This window comes from Anopheles marshallii, chromosome 2 (assembly GCF_943734725.1).
Source record: "Anopheles marshallii chromosome 2, idAnoMarsDA_429_01, whole genome shotgun sequence".
In the NCBI taxonomy this organism is placed as follows: Eukaryota; Metazoa; Arthropoda; class Insecta; order Diptera; family Culicidae; genus Anopheles; species Anopheles marshallii.
Genome location: NC_071326.1, coordinates 79,831,634 through 79,849,085, shown reverse-complemented (window position 1 = coordinate 79,849,085; position 17,452 = coordinate 79,831,634). Strand labels below are relative to the sequence as shown.

The window sequence follows — 17,452 nt, the reverse complement described above, 5'->3', positions numbered from 1 at the left end:
GTGGTGATGTTTGCCCACTATTGTTCCACCGCTCGTACCACCACCACCACTACCACCGATGCTGTGCCGGTGTGTGGTGGTGGTCGTGATCGTTTGATGGTACTGCTGCTGTTGCTGCTGGTGATGGTGATTGTTGTTGATGCTGGTCGTGCTGCTGGTGTGGTGTTGTTGCGACACCTCGCCATTATTGTTGTCGTACAGGGCCTCCCGCGGATCGAACCCGAGCCGGTCCTTGTAATATGATTGCGTCGACATGATGGCAAACACGGTTTGACGCAAGCTAGCCAAACTTTCGTACAGTGTTTTGTGTTTGCTTTTCTTTTTTCGTTAATTTTCGCTTCTTTTCGTTTCGTTTTCCTTCGCTTTACTTCGTTGTGGTTATGGGTTGCGATTTTATTTTTATTTTTGCGATTCTCTTGCCTCTACATCGATCGAAGCTGATTTGTTGATTACTATTTATTTGTTTTATATTTTTTACTTGACGCGTTTTGCTGGTAGTGGTGTTAAACGATGTAAACAAGCGGACGTTTATATGCTGTGGTTGATTACTGTAAAAAGCTTCGCTTTCTCGGCGTGTAAGTAAACAAAACGTTGAAAACGGTTGCGATTTGTTGTTAATGGCACTTTAGTTGAGTAATTAATGGTATAAAAATTTAAAAAAAAAAACGCACACACACACAATATATATAAAACACTTTTCACTCGCGACTCGCCGTATCGTTGAATGGTTTGCCTCAAAAGCGGAAGAAGCACACATTCGCGCACTCGTTTCGCGCGTTCGGTCGTTCGATAGGTCGCTTCCGAAAAAAAACACTCCCAGCTCGGATGTGAAGGGATCTAAAGTTGGGCAATTCTTTTCCGTCACTCGTCTCCACTGCGCTTCAAAAGCACTGAGAATACGGTGTGAGTGATTTTTACTTTTCTATTTCGATGTCGAATTCATCCTTCACTCACGGTGTACTGCTCACTACACACTCGTACACATGCGTGCTTTAGATAACTTTTCTCACACACTTGCACACATACTGCTTGCTAATTTTCTTCCAGAGAAAATTGTGTGTTTTTTTTTGCTTCACTCACAATTGTATGCTGCTGTGCCGGTGATTTTTTTTTCGATCGATATGCTTTCGTTTTTACTGGGGGCCTGCTGCACAAGGAGGATTAAAACACTTGCTTTATTAATTCACACACCTTTTAACATCAATTTAGCTTTGAATTGAGATCACTTTCCACAACTGAATATAAATTTTACGCTCTTGTATCTTTTGCACATAGTTCTAGAGAGTCCAACAATATTCACTTGATGAATTGCTTCATGAAACTTGACTTCAAAATACGAATCGTCTCTCCCGTTCGAAAGTAAATATTATTTAATAAAACATCTTTACATTCGTGCCATTTTTAACAGCAACCTTCCGCTTCAAAACAGTCGTTTCCTAACACACCTTCGCTTAGGTGTTTGAAGCACCGTTTGACTATTCGCCATACCATTCCGGCGGACCAGGAAACCCCAACACTGCGCAGTCTAACCACATTCGCGACACCCAAAGACCGGTTTTCCGAAACCAACGAAGCAGACAACATAGAAACCACCGAGAAATACCTCCGCGACCATCCATCCAGGTCACCACTTTCGCTGCGATCGCACGGTGAAACATTAACCGTCTTCGCCCGGGCAGGAAGAACGCACCCGCAAATGCAAAACTCCTTCCCGCGCGGGCATCGCTGAGATTGAGCTTCGCGCAAGCTCAGGGATAGGGACAAAAAGCCGATGGCTTCCCGCAGGAAATCGCACGCAAAAGCAGCAAAATCTCGAGTCCCACTCTAGGCAACCTTCAACACAAACAATAAAACTGGTGCTGCCCAAACGAAGGGGTAGAAAGAAATATGAAAGAATTCCTTCGGTTCGAAAAGTGCCACTTTTTGTTGTTGTTGTTGTGGTATGATACGCTCAACACACGCATCCACACATACACAGCCAAAGAGAGAATTCTGGAACGCAAACACACGAAACTATATTTATGGAAAGTCCCGCGATCTGCGGGGCACCCAACACAACAGGTACACGCTGCCGTGCAGGAAGGCTTAATATTAGTCAGGCGGAAGTTTCTTAGACACTTTTGACGAAAAGCAAAGCAATTCCAGCAATTCTTGGAACCTAGCGGCCGGTAGATGTGTGCTCTTTTAGTATGACGAGCTTCTAATTTATGCTTCCAGTTTATATCTTTAAATATGCAATTCTTCTTGGAGGAATACACGATGATCACTACTGAAGGTACATGAGCAAGCACTCACCAATGTTAATCATTTGAACTCTTCCATCTGTGAGGTACTTTAGTTGTGTAGGAATACCAATAGCTGTAACAATCCAGCTTCCTGGGAATTCCCTAACTGATCTTCAAAAACTCAAGGTTCTTGGACTCAAGAACCAAAACCTCAAGGTATTCGATCCCGGTAACTTAAGCCATACGTCGCAAAGATATCACTTAACGTTTAAACTAATCTTATAATAATTTGTTTACTTCCCTACACATCAACTGATCAACAACTCCGTCTCGCAAAAGGAGTTTGAGATAAAATTCTAAGCTACCTGGAAAATTCCAGGTCATATTCCAAAGGTAATAGCGGGTACTGCCGTACTTCTTTAATGAGTTCAAAATTCTTCAGGGCAAAGATCTCATTAGTTAATGCCGACAAACTGGCGCACTTTACTCATTACCCAAGATACGGGTGACTGCCGTGGTAGTTCAATCATACCAGCAATACATTCTCCAAGCGCCAACAAATATTTCGCCTTTTGGCAATATACATAAAACCATATTATCACGATTTAGCCAATTTTTCAGCCGTTCTGACTTCTCTTTCATATTTAGTGTGACCGTTGTCTGGAATCGTTTTACATTCGATTTGCATAATCGGGCCCCGTTCTGAGAAGTTATCACATGGTGCGGATTTAACAGAACCGGATTCTTTAAACGAACTCAACGGTTCCCATAAAACCGAAGGCGCACAGCGCATGGCAGAACAATGCCACACAGCGCAAAAACCGATAAGAAAACATCAATAAATATTGTCACTGCTTGTGGTTATTCGGCCTCTTTTCTTTCGCTCTCTGTCGGAAGAAAATGGCATTCGAATATGTTCCCAGGAATGCAACAGTTTAATCGTTTTCCTACTTTGTTATTCCTTCCAAATTTCCAAACCGCAACTTCTGATCTGATCTGATCGTGCCTCGCCAGGCTCACAAATTCATGCGCTGTTCGTAATTAAATGCCAATAAATGTGGCGAAGGCTGCCGATTAGATTTACATTTTTATCACATTCAAATTTCAGTGGTGCCCACACATTCGCTGATCGCCTGAAACACGATCCAAAACAAGAGCATATAAACCAATGTTCGAAACTGCGAACAACAAAGCCAACACACCTGGTTGGACGATTTCGCGTCTGAAAAGCCAGATAAACGAACAATAAAGATGACCACCAGTGTAACATCATAATCACCGATCGCGGCTAAAAAGCTTTATCGAACCGAACCAACTTTACATCATTACATTTCGCAATACTAGCTCACTTCTTTCGGTAACTCTCTTTCTAATCGAAAGCACTAATAAACATTATTCCCAAAAAAAAAAGGCAACTCTTATTTTCCACGTACCACGATTTATACTTGCCGCTTCAAAATAAAGCTTCAAATTACTTTTTCCTTCCAAACCAAACGACCGGAACGCAATTATACCGTCATCGCCACACCGTTTCGGGTGAGAAAATGGGTAAGATAAGACACCCCTAACTCCCCCAATCACCCCAACTCCCCTCACACACACATACACAAAATGCATCCATAATTCATCATCCAACCAGGCACGGGTGGGTTGTAAGGGGGACCACCACCCCCCGTGTAGAAGTCATCTCCTTTTCATTTCCCGCAAAACGAAAGGGAGTTTGTAAATGGTTTTTCACGCAAAATTACCACCCCCATCGCCAGCAATCGATGTAGTTGAAAGGTAAAAAGAAGAAACAACTGTTACATAACAATTTCCACCAAAAAGCGAAAAAAGCAAACGATCACTTTGGGTCACTTTGGATCACACTTTGGAGAAAGATTGGAGATAAAAAAAAGGTTATCCAACGTCGAAAGTGAACCTGGGTCCAGCAAAAAGCCGATGATAACTGCAATGTGATGGTGGTCTCTTTTGATTCAGCCCAATTGCAGCACAGAACGAGCTAGTGCTGTTTTATTGGAGCTTTGAACGGTGGTTGTAAACGATTTTTTTATTTGTTTTTGATTTTTTTTGGGGATACTCCGTCTGATTGCTTGTGTAATCGGTCCAATAAAGCCGAACGTTAAGTGAGTGATTGTTTTGTTATGATTTCTTACTTTTTTCTTTGTATTTCTGGGTTTGTGCTGTTGCTGTGTTTCTGTGATAGTTAATTAATTCTTAATTTTCTAATTGTTTTTGATTTTGTATCTATTTTTTCCTAGTTTTTGACGTTTTGAGCTATATTTTTTATCATTTTCTTGTTTTTTAACCATCTGTTCTTAGATTGTAAAGATTTCATTGAAACTTATCTTCATTATTTTCATAATTACAAAAAATGACGAACGAAACTTTATAAAAGTTAACAATGAATTGTAAAACACAAAAGAATACCGGACATTTTTCCAAAAAAAAAAGCACAATAAAACACTAAACGTCAAGCAAAGAATGCAAAGGCATTTGTGACAAGACGTAAATTAATCAATGCAGCAGAACACAGTTTCGTTTGCTTGTTTCTCATCTTTCTCGTTCGCTTCTTTTCCACTCCATCTTGCCGAGCGCCTCTCATCGCCTTTCCCAAACTTCCATCTCCCGTTAAAGGGACCTAGCGGATTGAGAAAAACCAGAATTTAAAGCCCCTTTTTCGGGCCTTCCCATGTGAATATTTCAAAACACTACCGAGGTCCGAAGGAGAAAAAAACAAACGGAAAGCACTTGAAGCGAGCACCCGTCTCGCTCGGATATCGCTATCGCTCGCTTTTCTTTTATATGCCTCCCATTACGCTGCGTTATTCAGGCAGCGTACAACAACAACAAAAAGCGTCGCTATCGCACGAAACCGTACGTGAATCGTGCACCAGTGCGGTGGACGCAAAAGAGGCAGCCCCAACGGTGTACTTGCCCAACGAAACGCACCAAACAACATCCCGCTATCGCACTCTTGCCCGTGAACGATCGCCATATGAACGTCTTTTGCTGGTCTGCTGTGTCCGGGCCGATTTTCTTCCGGCCAGACACATTTCTGTTACTTTTCTTCTACCCTCGCCAAGCAGTCGGACCACGGAGAGTAAAACAAAATAAGAAACCTCCGATATAGAATTACGCTTCTTTTGACTAATTCATGTCCACCAAGCACTCCACAAAACTGTCTCTTGCATTGTACAGGTGAGTACGTTCAGGCACTTTCAAACACCTTGCCGCTTCGCACAGGCATTCCATTTCCTTTTCATTGATAGATTTATCTTTCGGCTTGCATGTGGATGTCGTCTCGTCGCACGATCCCGCACAAGAAATGGCCTGTGTTGGAATTAATTCCGCTTCATGTTGGGAAAGCTTTCCTTAACGCATCTTTCCCCGATCTTCAACAGATCTCTTCACCACTGGGCACACAACACTCACATTCTCGCTCATAAAAACATTAAACACGCACACACACATACACGCACCGCTGTGCACATACGGAGGAAAACACAACCAAAAGATGACACACGGCACAGGGAAATTAGACACAAGAAAACCTCAACCTTCTAACTAACTTGAAAAACGGATGCACAGACGACGAACGTTGAGAAGAAGATAAAAACACACACAACACAAACACTGGTATTTGCAAGGAGGAAACGCTTCTTTACAATCGCCTTCGCGTAGCGGCAAGGCAACCGTACGCAACGAATTTCAGCTAAGTACTGAGAAATTCCAACCGTCGCGAGGTGAACGTTATGTTAAGCGGCGAAACCACTCTCGCACCGCTGAATGGAGTTTCTCTATTTTCGCTCTCTATCCCTCTCTCTCTCTCTCTTCTGAGAATTCGCCCCCGCGCATATAAACCTCTCACACACACATATAACCTCGCGCACGCACACATCCGCGAACAGCGCGATGCGGGGCGAAAAGATATCTTTTCATATTTCTCACAACCTCACGCAGGTTCTTTGCAGTGTTTTCTTGTGTTCTCCCCCCCATTCAGCCAACGCGCACCTGACGTGTAAACATATTGTTGTCTTATGTTGTTGCACGTTTCGTGCACGTGTATGTATGCGTGGAAGTGCGCGGGCGACTTTATCCTGCTGATTCCACATTTTTGCTCACAGCGGTGCATTGCTGTCCGAAATCTCACTCTCCGGAAGGCAGAGAGAATCATCATTGCTCAGATGATGATCTCTTTTCGTACATTTGTAGGAAACAAAACAGCTAGGGCTTTCTTGGAACAGGTTTTCTTCCTTGCTTTTACGTGGAGAAGACGGAGAAAAGTGAAGTCACTATTGGTGGTATCCAATAGAGTTGCAGAGTTAAACTATTACACAAACAATTCTAAATATGCCTGGATATTTTAATGCAATTTTTCACTCAGTTTGATCCCCAATTGATGTCGAATTCTTAAGAAAATCTTTAAAGTTACAAAGTGATCGCAAAAAATTTTTATAAACATGCGCAAATTATAAAAAATGTTGAAATATTAACGTAAAATATTATTTAATCTTAAATACTAACTGAAATAAGCATATTCGTTAGCATACCTGAATAAATAAAATAAAAGAAGTAGCTTATTCTATCACAAATTTTTTGGAAGCAACTAACGGTGAGGTCTACTGTTCCAGAACACTTCTCTACTACGTCTGCAAAAGATGAAAACGTGACGTCATCGGCACGCGCACATAAGTTGGAAGACATCAGAGAGTCGTCGAAGTTATCTATGCTAAACAGTGATATAATTCAGAATTGGAATTAATTATTAAAAACGAATGTCTAATTCTATAATTATATTGAGATGCAAGCTTTTATACCCATTCTCACCTGCCATTCTTACAAAATTATTCTTGCAACACTCAATTTTCAACTCAGCAACTTAAAATTAGACATTAGACATCAAATATATTAAAGATTACTTCGCATTTCTTAAACCTGTGTTAGGATATAAAGGTGGAGCTTATCATCAGCTGAAATCAGAATTGTAATTCATAGACTTTCACCAATCCGAATAACCGAACTTCGTTTGAAAAACAACCCGTCCTCCGCAGACACTTAATGTTCAATCGAAGAATCAACTAACAGCAAAACTGCCGGAAAGAAAAACTGCAAACAATTTTCTCTGTTTTCCTTCTTTTTTCCTGCCATATCGTGTAAAGATTGTTTCGAAAAGCAAAACACCCAAAAACGAAGGCGACGGCGAAGGCGCTACACATAACACGCCACGCTCCGAAGTTTGCCCCGAACCGCGCGGATCTATCGCGCATTGCGTAATCGGTGTCCGCGCAGTAGCCCATCGCCGAACGCGTCTCCTCCCCCCGCGAGGATCTCCGCCCGGTCGCATTTAAATGGGATATTTGTTTTAACACTCCGGTTTCTTCTCGGATGGTGCCGGTGATTGAAATAGATTAAACACCACCGCTGCACGCGATGTACTTACACGTACGTCCGTAAGCTGTCTCCGCACCAAAGACGCACCAAATTCCGTCCGTAGATAGCAAAAACAAAAAACAACTGTTTACGAGTACGTGTGCCAAAGTACCTGTGGGCTGCACGTTAGTTGCATCCACAGCGTCGTCCGGGGGGGTACTTTCCGAAAGCATCTTGATAAAAGAAGGCCCCAACAGTTAAGCCGAACACACGTGTAGCTATAGCGAGGCTCTCCACCGCGGAATGTCTTTCACGGTGGCTAAACAATGAAAATCGAGCCACTTTCACCCCGGTACGTGCAATTGAATGTGCCAACACCTACGCTCACTTGGCCGCTCTTTACGGCGGTCGAAGTTTCCTCTCGGAGGGTTGGGCAAGACATCGCGCTGCTCCACGCACCACGATAAGAAGTGATGCATCTCGCCGAGAAGCTATTGTGATGGGGTCTTCACGACCCCCCCTTCAGGTAAGCTGCCGCCCATCAATGTCTGAAGTTCCCAGCGGCATATATTCCACACGAATGCCATCAGGAATGACCTCTCCGGTGCAGAGCGACATCGGCCGCCGCTGTCAATCGGATGATGGATCACGCCCCGGTCGGATTGCATTTGTTTGTGCATTGTCTTCGATTCGAGCACCGCTAACAAGAAGCTGCAGCATCCGTTGTTGTCTGGACCGAGATATAGTCAAGCCTCCTTTCGGAAGCATTCTGTCACCGTAGTAGATCACCTCCACAATGCTTCTTACCAATCGTTCACTTTCGGTGCAGGATAAATCTCTTTCGACGAAAGTGTCCTTCTGGAGCTCGAGCTTGGTCACAACACGAGATGGAAAGACAAAACAAACCCATCTGTATCCAGGTCGAGGCTAATTCGGTGACTTGTTCACAATGCAACTTTCAACTCGAAATGATGCGCGTAGGAGTTTTTCCCGCATGGAAGCTTCGCTACTGCCAGAATACCCGCCCTCCGGGGATCGTTTCCGGACAATCGGTACGTGTGGCTGGCGCCTCTCAATCCACAGCGCCAATTGGGATGCGAGTTTTGTTTCGGTTTCATTTGGCAACCGTCGGGACGGACTTCGCCCGCGAGTCTCCATAACTGTAAGTGATTTCGTTGTGTACGGGGACCTCGGTCTACACCAACGATCACTTGTGCGCGCGTAGGAGGCCCAGTCCTCCGCGAATATTGATGCTGTGTGCAATAGTTACACGGTTTACTTGTGCTGCGGATGGAAAACCGATATGCCGAAACCGCCACAATCGGAGCGAAAGTTGCAACCAGTTATTAACTTCGCAGCGACGACCAATCCAAATCGGGATGCGCTGCAATTGTAAATAATTCAACGGTGCAAGGTACACCACAACACCACAGCAGATGATATATTGCCGTACTTCTTGGCATAAATTATTAGGTTTCGGTTTCAGCAGAATATCGGCAGTATCAGACACTGTTACTGCAAAGTACAATAAGGAAGCGCCATACGTCTAAATAGCTCCAAGTTCCTCCATTTTCGGTGAAGAATTTTAACGACAGCTATTAACATCCAGTCTTGTTTGGTAAGTTTATTCTTCAACGCATCTTTTTGCTCTCTCCCTCTCTCTCCTTCTCTCTTTCTATCTTTTTCTTACATGTTAATGTGTTGCGAAATGATTCAACAGTAGATCATCGCCAGCACATGCAAACAGACGACAGAAAATCCTCCGCACTCACATGGCAAACCTGATTCTACCCTTCGGCTTTAATCCGGACAGTAGTAGTTTAACACCAGACAAAAGGTTAATATATGCACACACAAATTTTCAAACAGCTGGTGCAACATTCTGAGCGAACCACTTTATCTCCTTCCCGGTTGGAACCACCAACAAAAAAAAACTTGTTTCAGAACGCTACTATTGAGGGAGATAATAAAACAGTGAAGAGAAAAAGACACAAACAAAACCCATTCTAGCCGGTTCCAATAAATGCTCTGATGCGAAGGCGACGATTTTGGCATATTTATATGCCATTCTCCCATTTCGTGGACGACCACTCCCTTGATATGGTTATCAAAATTTATTCAAATCAGTTCAATGGTTTCGGTTTTATATAGTCTACCGTCCTATACGGGGATTGATATTTTCATTATGCATGTGGGTAAACTGTAGGCAAAACAACAGATGGTTCCAAAATACAATATGTGATTAAAAGGTGGAAGAAAAAAAAACATCAAGCGACGAACCCCTTTCTAATGCAACAACAAGGGTTCATCGCTTAAGTCTTTTGATTGAGTTAGTTTTTCGTTTCAGCTCTAATCACTGGACAGTGGGCAGTGTTTCGAACAAATGTCGGGCGAAAACTACCGCTCAAGGTGGAATATTTTGCATGTTGAAACATATTTTATAACTTCATTATGATTTCTTCCGTTAGAGGGCAATTCGGGAACATATTATACTATAAATTTTACAGTATATGGACTGTCGTTTTTTTTTGCAATTCATTTCAAAATTTGGAAGAATAGGTAATAGCAACGTTCTAATGATTCGTGTGACTCTTTTTTTTCAACCGGAACATTATCATTTTTGTCGAAATACTCAACTTGATGAGCGTCTTTACCTCACAACGTAGACGGCCAAAAATTGTTTTCCTTTGGGGTTTTATTTTAGTTTTATCTTCTAATTTCAAAAGCTGTCTTTGGTTTTACAAAAAAAAAATAAGATATTGAGTTTGGATAGTTCTCGCCGGGTAACTGCCCACTGTGCACTGGGGAAATAAAAAGGAGGCAACACATGCTGCTGATGTATTAGAAGGATTACAGCAAAGGTCAATTTCACAACAAATCCTTTATTGCCATTTGTGTGTAGAACAATTTACGCAAATGTGGTGTTATTTTTATTCGTTTATTATGTTGTGAACCGTAGGCCGAAATGTCACTATTTCCTTGGGATACAACAGAAAGGAAAGAATTGAAAATCAAATTGAATTCCTCCTTTTTTGTCATACCGATACTTTTAGTCAAATGTTGTGTACGCAAAGTGCCACAGTGCCACAAGACCAGTGGGTGCAAAGCACATTTTTCACCTTCACCATTCCATCAAGCACGCACCACATTGTTGGCCATTCTCGATCTAATAGTGGTTGCTCATAGCATTTGTGGCCCCAGGCCTGCTTGCACACGGTGGAATGTAGGTGACATAATTTTACACCCACACCGTACGATTATAGCCTTCAACCTTCGCGCTAAAATAAAAAAAAGGACATATATGCACCACGCCACCATTTCTTTCTCTTCCAGCCCCGGCATCCCGTTGGCGAGCGTATAATTGCCAAGCCGTGCGGGAAAGCACCCACGATAATATCCGATCCGGTTAACCATACATCGCTTCCGCGTGTGGGATTTTTTTTTTCTTCTCGTCCAGCTCGATTTGTCATAAGCTCGATAGTCAAAATTTGGACGCCGCAAGCAAAAGCAGTTCAAAAGGAGATGCAAATTAGGAAAGTGATGGATCACGACAGCAAGCAGACGACCACACGACCCCACAGATGTGCGTGTGCGTAAAGTTGGCGACGGTAAACCATCGTTAGCGTTTTTTTCAGTCACGGTCACGCCAGAAAACCTTGACCGACGATACCAACACACACCATCGTTGGAACGATGTTTGACTTAGGCGCGGAAAGGAACCGGTTGCACTAACCCTGCCGAAAAAAAATCCCCCACAGAGACTCCCGCCGAAATCGAGAAATGTTTCCCCAAGCAATGTTTGAGTGCTCGCGAAAAATGCCATCACAAAAACCAAGCCCATTAAAAAAAAAAAACCTTTTCGAACTTGTGTACCGGGTGGTGCGCCAAATAGCCCGTAAGCGCGTCCCCAGAGAGCGGAGAGAAAGTTAAGGTTAAGGTGGTGGTCTCCGTTTGACCTTCTGGTAGTGATGCCCGCCCCGTGGGACACGGATATCGCGCATGAATGTGACGTGGGATTGGAGTTTGTGTGCAATTTTGTGCGTTGGCCGGTGAGTGCTTTAGGTTTCTCGGAGTTTTTTTTTCTTTTTGTCGCAAATTGTTTCCGATCACCTTCGATTAATTAGACACCTCGATGTGAAACCGATTTCGCACACCTACGGGTTCAGTTGCAGCACTTGCAAAGCAAACCGCTTCCCTGCTTAGACATCGTTGCCATTTCGAGCACGGTGACTAATTGCACAAATAGGCATTACACACCAGGGTGATCCAAGGCAGACTGGCCCGGCGGTGACGTATGGGAGACGGAAGCAGAACTACCGGCACAAACACCGCTAAAACTGGTAGCGAACAGAGAATTAATCCCTCCCATTTCACATACCTTCGGACATAAACCAAATTTTACGACCCTAAAACAAAGATTAGCAGATAGAATTTCGCGAATATAGCATCCATTATGGTTAAGTGACCTTTCGCCATCCACACGGTTCACCACCATGACATTGACATTACGAAAAATTCAATTTGTGACGCGAATTAATTGGTGGCCCAGCTCAGATAAAAAAAACTACGTCCACCTTAGAACAAGCTAAAGCTATCTGAAGTTCAACCCAAAAATGGTCTACGGCTATTAAACTGTGGTGATCGATTAGGAACGATTAAAATGAAGCACGTACCACTTCCGTGGCTTCAAGCGGAAGAAGCCTGCACACGGTGCAGCTCATGTGCAGTTTGGGCAAATAATTAATTGCTCTTTCGTATGCGATTTATTGGAACTCACAGAAAAAAAACCCGCTACTGAAATCAGTTTTGGGACGCTCTTGTTTGTTGCTTTCGATGGGAACATAAATTGAAATCCCGACACCGTTAATTCGTTATCCCAAAATGGAATTTTGCCATTCATCACCGCATGATGCCCAATAAATCTGACCGCAAAGGACATTGCAACCTGCTCGCTTGGAGATCCGAATGTTAACCGTTGTTTTAAGCGAGGCCGCGCGAGATCAGTAGATGAGGTCCAGTGTTGACGTCTCTAGTTGAGAATTACCTTACGGAAGAGCCATCATAAGTGTCGCACAGTGCTTGACACGGGCCTAGAGGTGCCATACTCTCGTAAAACTCCAAAAACTCCCCTCAATGGCTATACCAGCGATCAGTCGAACCGTTACTTCTCACACAGCACACTTGACACAGCGAACAGTGGACGGCAATCTGATGGTGTCCGACCATCTTTGTTTGCTCTTCCGTGTCGTCCAACCGATCCGCTTCTTTATTTTCAATTTTCTTCTTTCTCGCTTTACTCACTCATACACTGCCGAGGGTCTAAAATTAGCCACCATAGTCATGCTGCCTCTTAAGCTTAGATCTTCACAACAACAGGAACGGCCCAACCCCCGTCCGGGGCGTGGGCGCGCAGGTGTCGCATTCACATATGCCCCCCAAAAAAAAAACCTCAGGCACAATTGTGCGTGAGTGGCGTTTTATGAATAGTGCTTTAATTTTGTCCGATCGCCTGTGCGGCTCGGGTCCATTTCTGCACAAAAACCGATCCACTTCCGATCCGCGTGCGGAGGTTGTACGCATCGTACACAGGCGAATGAATCCATTCGGGTGGTGGTGTTGTCCCGCACGGTTACAAATATGGTCAACTGTAGGTAAGGAGAATAATGTGCCACAGCAACCAGCGTAGGTTTAACTGGTGTCCTTTAGTAGCAACTGTGCGTATGCGGCCCAGATGTGTTTTTGCAGCACACCACAAATATTCACCGGTCATCCAAATAAATATGACCAAGCTGGATTGTGCCTAGCGATATCTCAATTAACTGCCGTTTATTCCTTTTTTCTGTTAAGAAATAGAATGATCACTATTTTATCGCAACAGGCACACTTCAATGCAAGCGTACCTCACCACAAAACCCATACGACGGTATCAGCCTAGTACGATCCGAGCAGTATAAACGGGCAGTGGGAAGAGAATTTTGACAACCAAAAGATGTTTGTTTTGATCCGAAGAAATATTTACTGCATTTATGGAATTTAAAATGGTTTATTTCATCAAAAATACAGTAAATGTTACTAACAATCAACGTCTGACTGCGAAAATCCATCCTAGGACACGTTTATACTTCACGGATCGTACTTCACTTCTACCGTCGTACTGAAGTTGTGGTAAGCTGCGCTGCGATTGTGATATCATGTGCTTGCATTGAAGCATGCCTGCTGCAGTTGTGGAGTCTTCTGATGCCGTTGAAATGTCATGTGCTGTGCTTGTCTTGATAGGTGCTTGTGTTTGTCTGTCATCTCAAAAACTCTGTTTTATATAAAAAAATGTTCTTCTTTCTATTTTATTGACACTTACATCAACTAAAACCCAGTAGATATAGAACGATGGCAACTTTTAACAACAAATCTGCTCTTCTTTCCACCTGTGCGCTTGGTTTATACTCTTCATTCCCGCTACCAACTATTTTCACACTGCTGCCCCAACTTTCACACTTTCGTTGGCAAAAATTTCGCATAACCCATCCCGACTGCAAATGCAGCTACGTAAACGATGCATCTCAGCACATTCACCTCTCACGTAATCTCACGCCACATGCCACCACAAAATGTGGTCTGGGATGAAGGAAAAGTGGTTGGTGATGATGCCGTTGCCATTTTTCGTTTTTCACTCGAGTAACTTCTCGCATCATACTGTCCGCGGATGTTTCAACCGGCACCACAATGCGACCGCAGTCGAGTGGAAATAAAAAATGCACATCCTAAAACACTTACACTTCCATCCGGACACTATGCCCCCGGACAGCAAAGCGGCACACGATTTTGGCATGTGCAAAACACACGAACACGCGTTGCTAGCGTATCAACACGGCTTTGCAGCTCGCAGCAACCATCCATAACACACCAATAAATCATACCGACCGCAAGTTCCAGCGAAGTGACGCGTGTTTGGTGGTCGCAGCGCGAACATAAATTGGCGCTTCCATTTGAGGCGATGAAGTCGATCGTTAAAAAACCATTAATTTGCAAGAGAATTAGGAAGTTAACTTTAAAATAAAAGCTCCCCATCTGCTTAATACTGCAACTGCTTAAAAGCTAACAGTATCTCAAAGTCATCGGTGGATTATCTACTGACATAGGGCCATCAATGATTCTATCCTTGAACACCATCCACAGTTCCCCTGAGTGAACACTTATCAAGAGAAATCAGGTTTCCAGCGACCTTAAACACCAATTTCCCGCTAGAAACCACAAAATCTTGAACGACTCATCCATAAATTTAAATCTTTTCGAACACTGACGTCATAGTCTCCAGCATCTCTGACATCATCGTGCAAGCTGGGCAAGGGATTGAAAGAAAAGAGGAAAAGAAAAAAGCTCAACACAAGATGCAAATTCTTTGGCTTTGGTACAATGGAATGCATTGAGGGATGTCTGTTCCCAGAGTTTCACACACGCAACTACTTGCAAGCAATTAATGCGCATTTGCCTACATCTCTTGCCCCGGTATCTCTATACCGCTTCGATAAATGAAACATTTGCAATCTTTGCATGCACTCGAATAAACTCCAAGTACACTCAACCTTCGCACCGACACATTCAGGGTCAGTTTCTGCAACAGGTGCTCAAGACGCCAGGACGGACGTCAGTTTTTGCAGTGAACAGATATCCACCCCCTCGCTAGCCGAAACGATGACGCCATCGGAAACCGACCGAGCGGCACTCCGTCGTTAATCATCCTCAACCTACGCCACACGCGCCGCACCTTCGAACGTGACAAATTCTGAGAGTGAGAGAGAGCAACGTGCAGTGAAATCTTGGGGTTTCGCAGCCGCAGGGTTGCAAATGATCTACTCAATGTCCACGTAGGCGCGCTAGACATATTCAGGCTTGTCTAAACACCAACCTCCACCAGGCGTAGAACAGGCAATAAACTATAAAACTGTACACACTATCAGTCCAAGCGGATCATCTCCGCCAACTGACACGAGGCACTCCTCCCTTTGCGTGTGGACTAATGTGGACTAATTAGCATCCAAGCTAGAACCCTACTAGCATTTGAATCACACTCATTTGTCCGGTGTAAAATACGACCGTTGGGCGGACTTCCTTCACAGTCCATAACAAACATTGAAACATTCTTTCCGCACATCCAAACCGTCCCATGACAGTTGGCGCCCACCTGATTCGGAAGTGAGCAAAGGCAAAGAACTTGAGCGCCAAATTGGAAATCTTACAGGGACAACTGGTACGGTGGGGCGCGTGCAAGCGTTGGTTTGCCGAAATTGGCTCACTGGAGATACGACTCCCACGAGGGCTACAGAAAGATCCGCCCGTATATGGGCAACGGGCCAGTAAATATGCGTTACTATACCCAACTTCTTCGGACTGTGCAGTTAAATCATTTGCCGAAGAAAGAGATGATGTCACTGTCAACTTTGGATGTCGAGAAATGTTAGGTTAGAACTTCACGTGCAGTTGAAGCAGTACTTGCAGATGACGTCAAATGTGCTCGTAGTTCCACCAAGAGGACTATGTCTATAAAGAAAACATTCCCCATCGTATGGCAAAGGTGTAACAAAATTTAAAATTTAATTGAGGAACCAATTCCAGCCAGCTTTATAAACCTGCATTTTTGTTCCCTCCAGACGAAACGACCAAACGATGAGGTAATCTCTTCGTCTCCTTACTTTACGAGATGCGATAAGACGCTGTTCAAAAACAAACCGACCGATCCGTGCTCGGTGCTATAATCGACAAACGAAATCGGCTTTTAAATTTTTACGACCACGTCTCCAATCATTACTGCATACTGCATCAATAACAGGCAATACCAACTGTAGGTTGAACAAATTACCACCACACCAAACAATCGTTGTCACCATCATCATCTGCCCAGCGATCGACCCATAAAAATGGGTGAATTATTTTCCGATGTCAAGATGTCAAACGCATTTTTCGATGGACGCCACAAAAAAACAAACACTTGCAACAGCTCGTTCGATCGGGTGTGAGAAATTACAACTGCACCCACGTCACTGAGTTCGCGTGAGGAGAGTCCACAGACTTTCGGACGTAGTCCGATGAACAAAACCCCACTTTACCTAACACATTTTTATTGACATCCTATTAAGCACATCTGGTTTTCGCTTCAGGTATCTAGTTTTCCGATAAAAAAAACCCCTCATCGAGTTCCATCGGATGTTGTGGCGCTTAAGATGTAACCGCAAGATATTAGCCCCATAAAACAGGGGCGGCGGGGTGTGGTCTGAGTGACCTCTCGGAATCGATCGATCGAGGCGATGTAAAATCCAACTCGACCGCTGCTGCATGATGTAATGCAAGCCGACGAGGGTGTGATCTGATGTACGTCGACAAAACAGCGACAGTTTGCGCTATAACTGATAAAACTTTCTCCCACGAAACGTCAACACGATTAGCATAAAGCAATCCAACGCGCCGTGACGTTTGAGCTTGTTTTAGATAAAGCGTGATCGATCGTAACAATCAAGATAACAAAAAGCATCGTTTTACTGCAATGAGTGCAAAAACAAAACCCCTGCAAGCAATACTTTTAATTTATGCCACACCAAATGTCCAATGTCCAAACTCACTCAGGAATCTGCAAATTCCATCACCGACCGTAAGGCGACATCTCAACCGAATCCAATTCGGTAAATCCAAATCCACCTTTCGCTTTCGGTAGTTAACAGTGGAAAACGATCGCCAGACATAAGCCCCGATTTAGTGCTAAGTGTGTCTGCTCCACCTACACACGATCGGTGTGTGCTCGTAGTACCCCATCTAGCGGACGGCTTCTTTCCTATGGCACCATCGATCATCTCGCGCCGACCTGA

General features: G+C 43.8%; 1 protein-coding gene across 1 annotated transcript in view; it reads right to left on the bottom strand.

The window, feature by feature from the left end:
• Positions 1–255, bottom strand: part of LOC128710217 (dystonin) — a 103,934-nt gene extending 103,679 nt beyond the window's left edge. Inside the window, exon 1 of the mRNA XM_053805262.1 lies at positions 176–255. Within this exon, the coding sequence (XP_053661237.1) occupies positions 176–255 (80 nt within the window). The remainder of the gene's footprint in view (positions 1–175) is intronic.
• Positions 256–17,452: the final 17,197 nt, after the last annotated feature.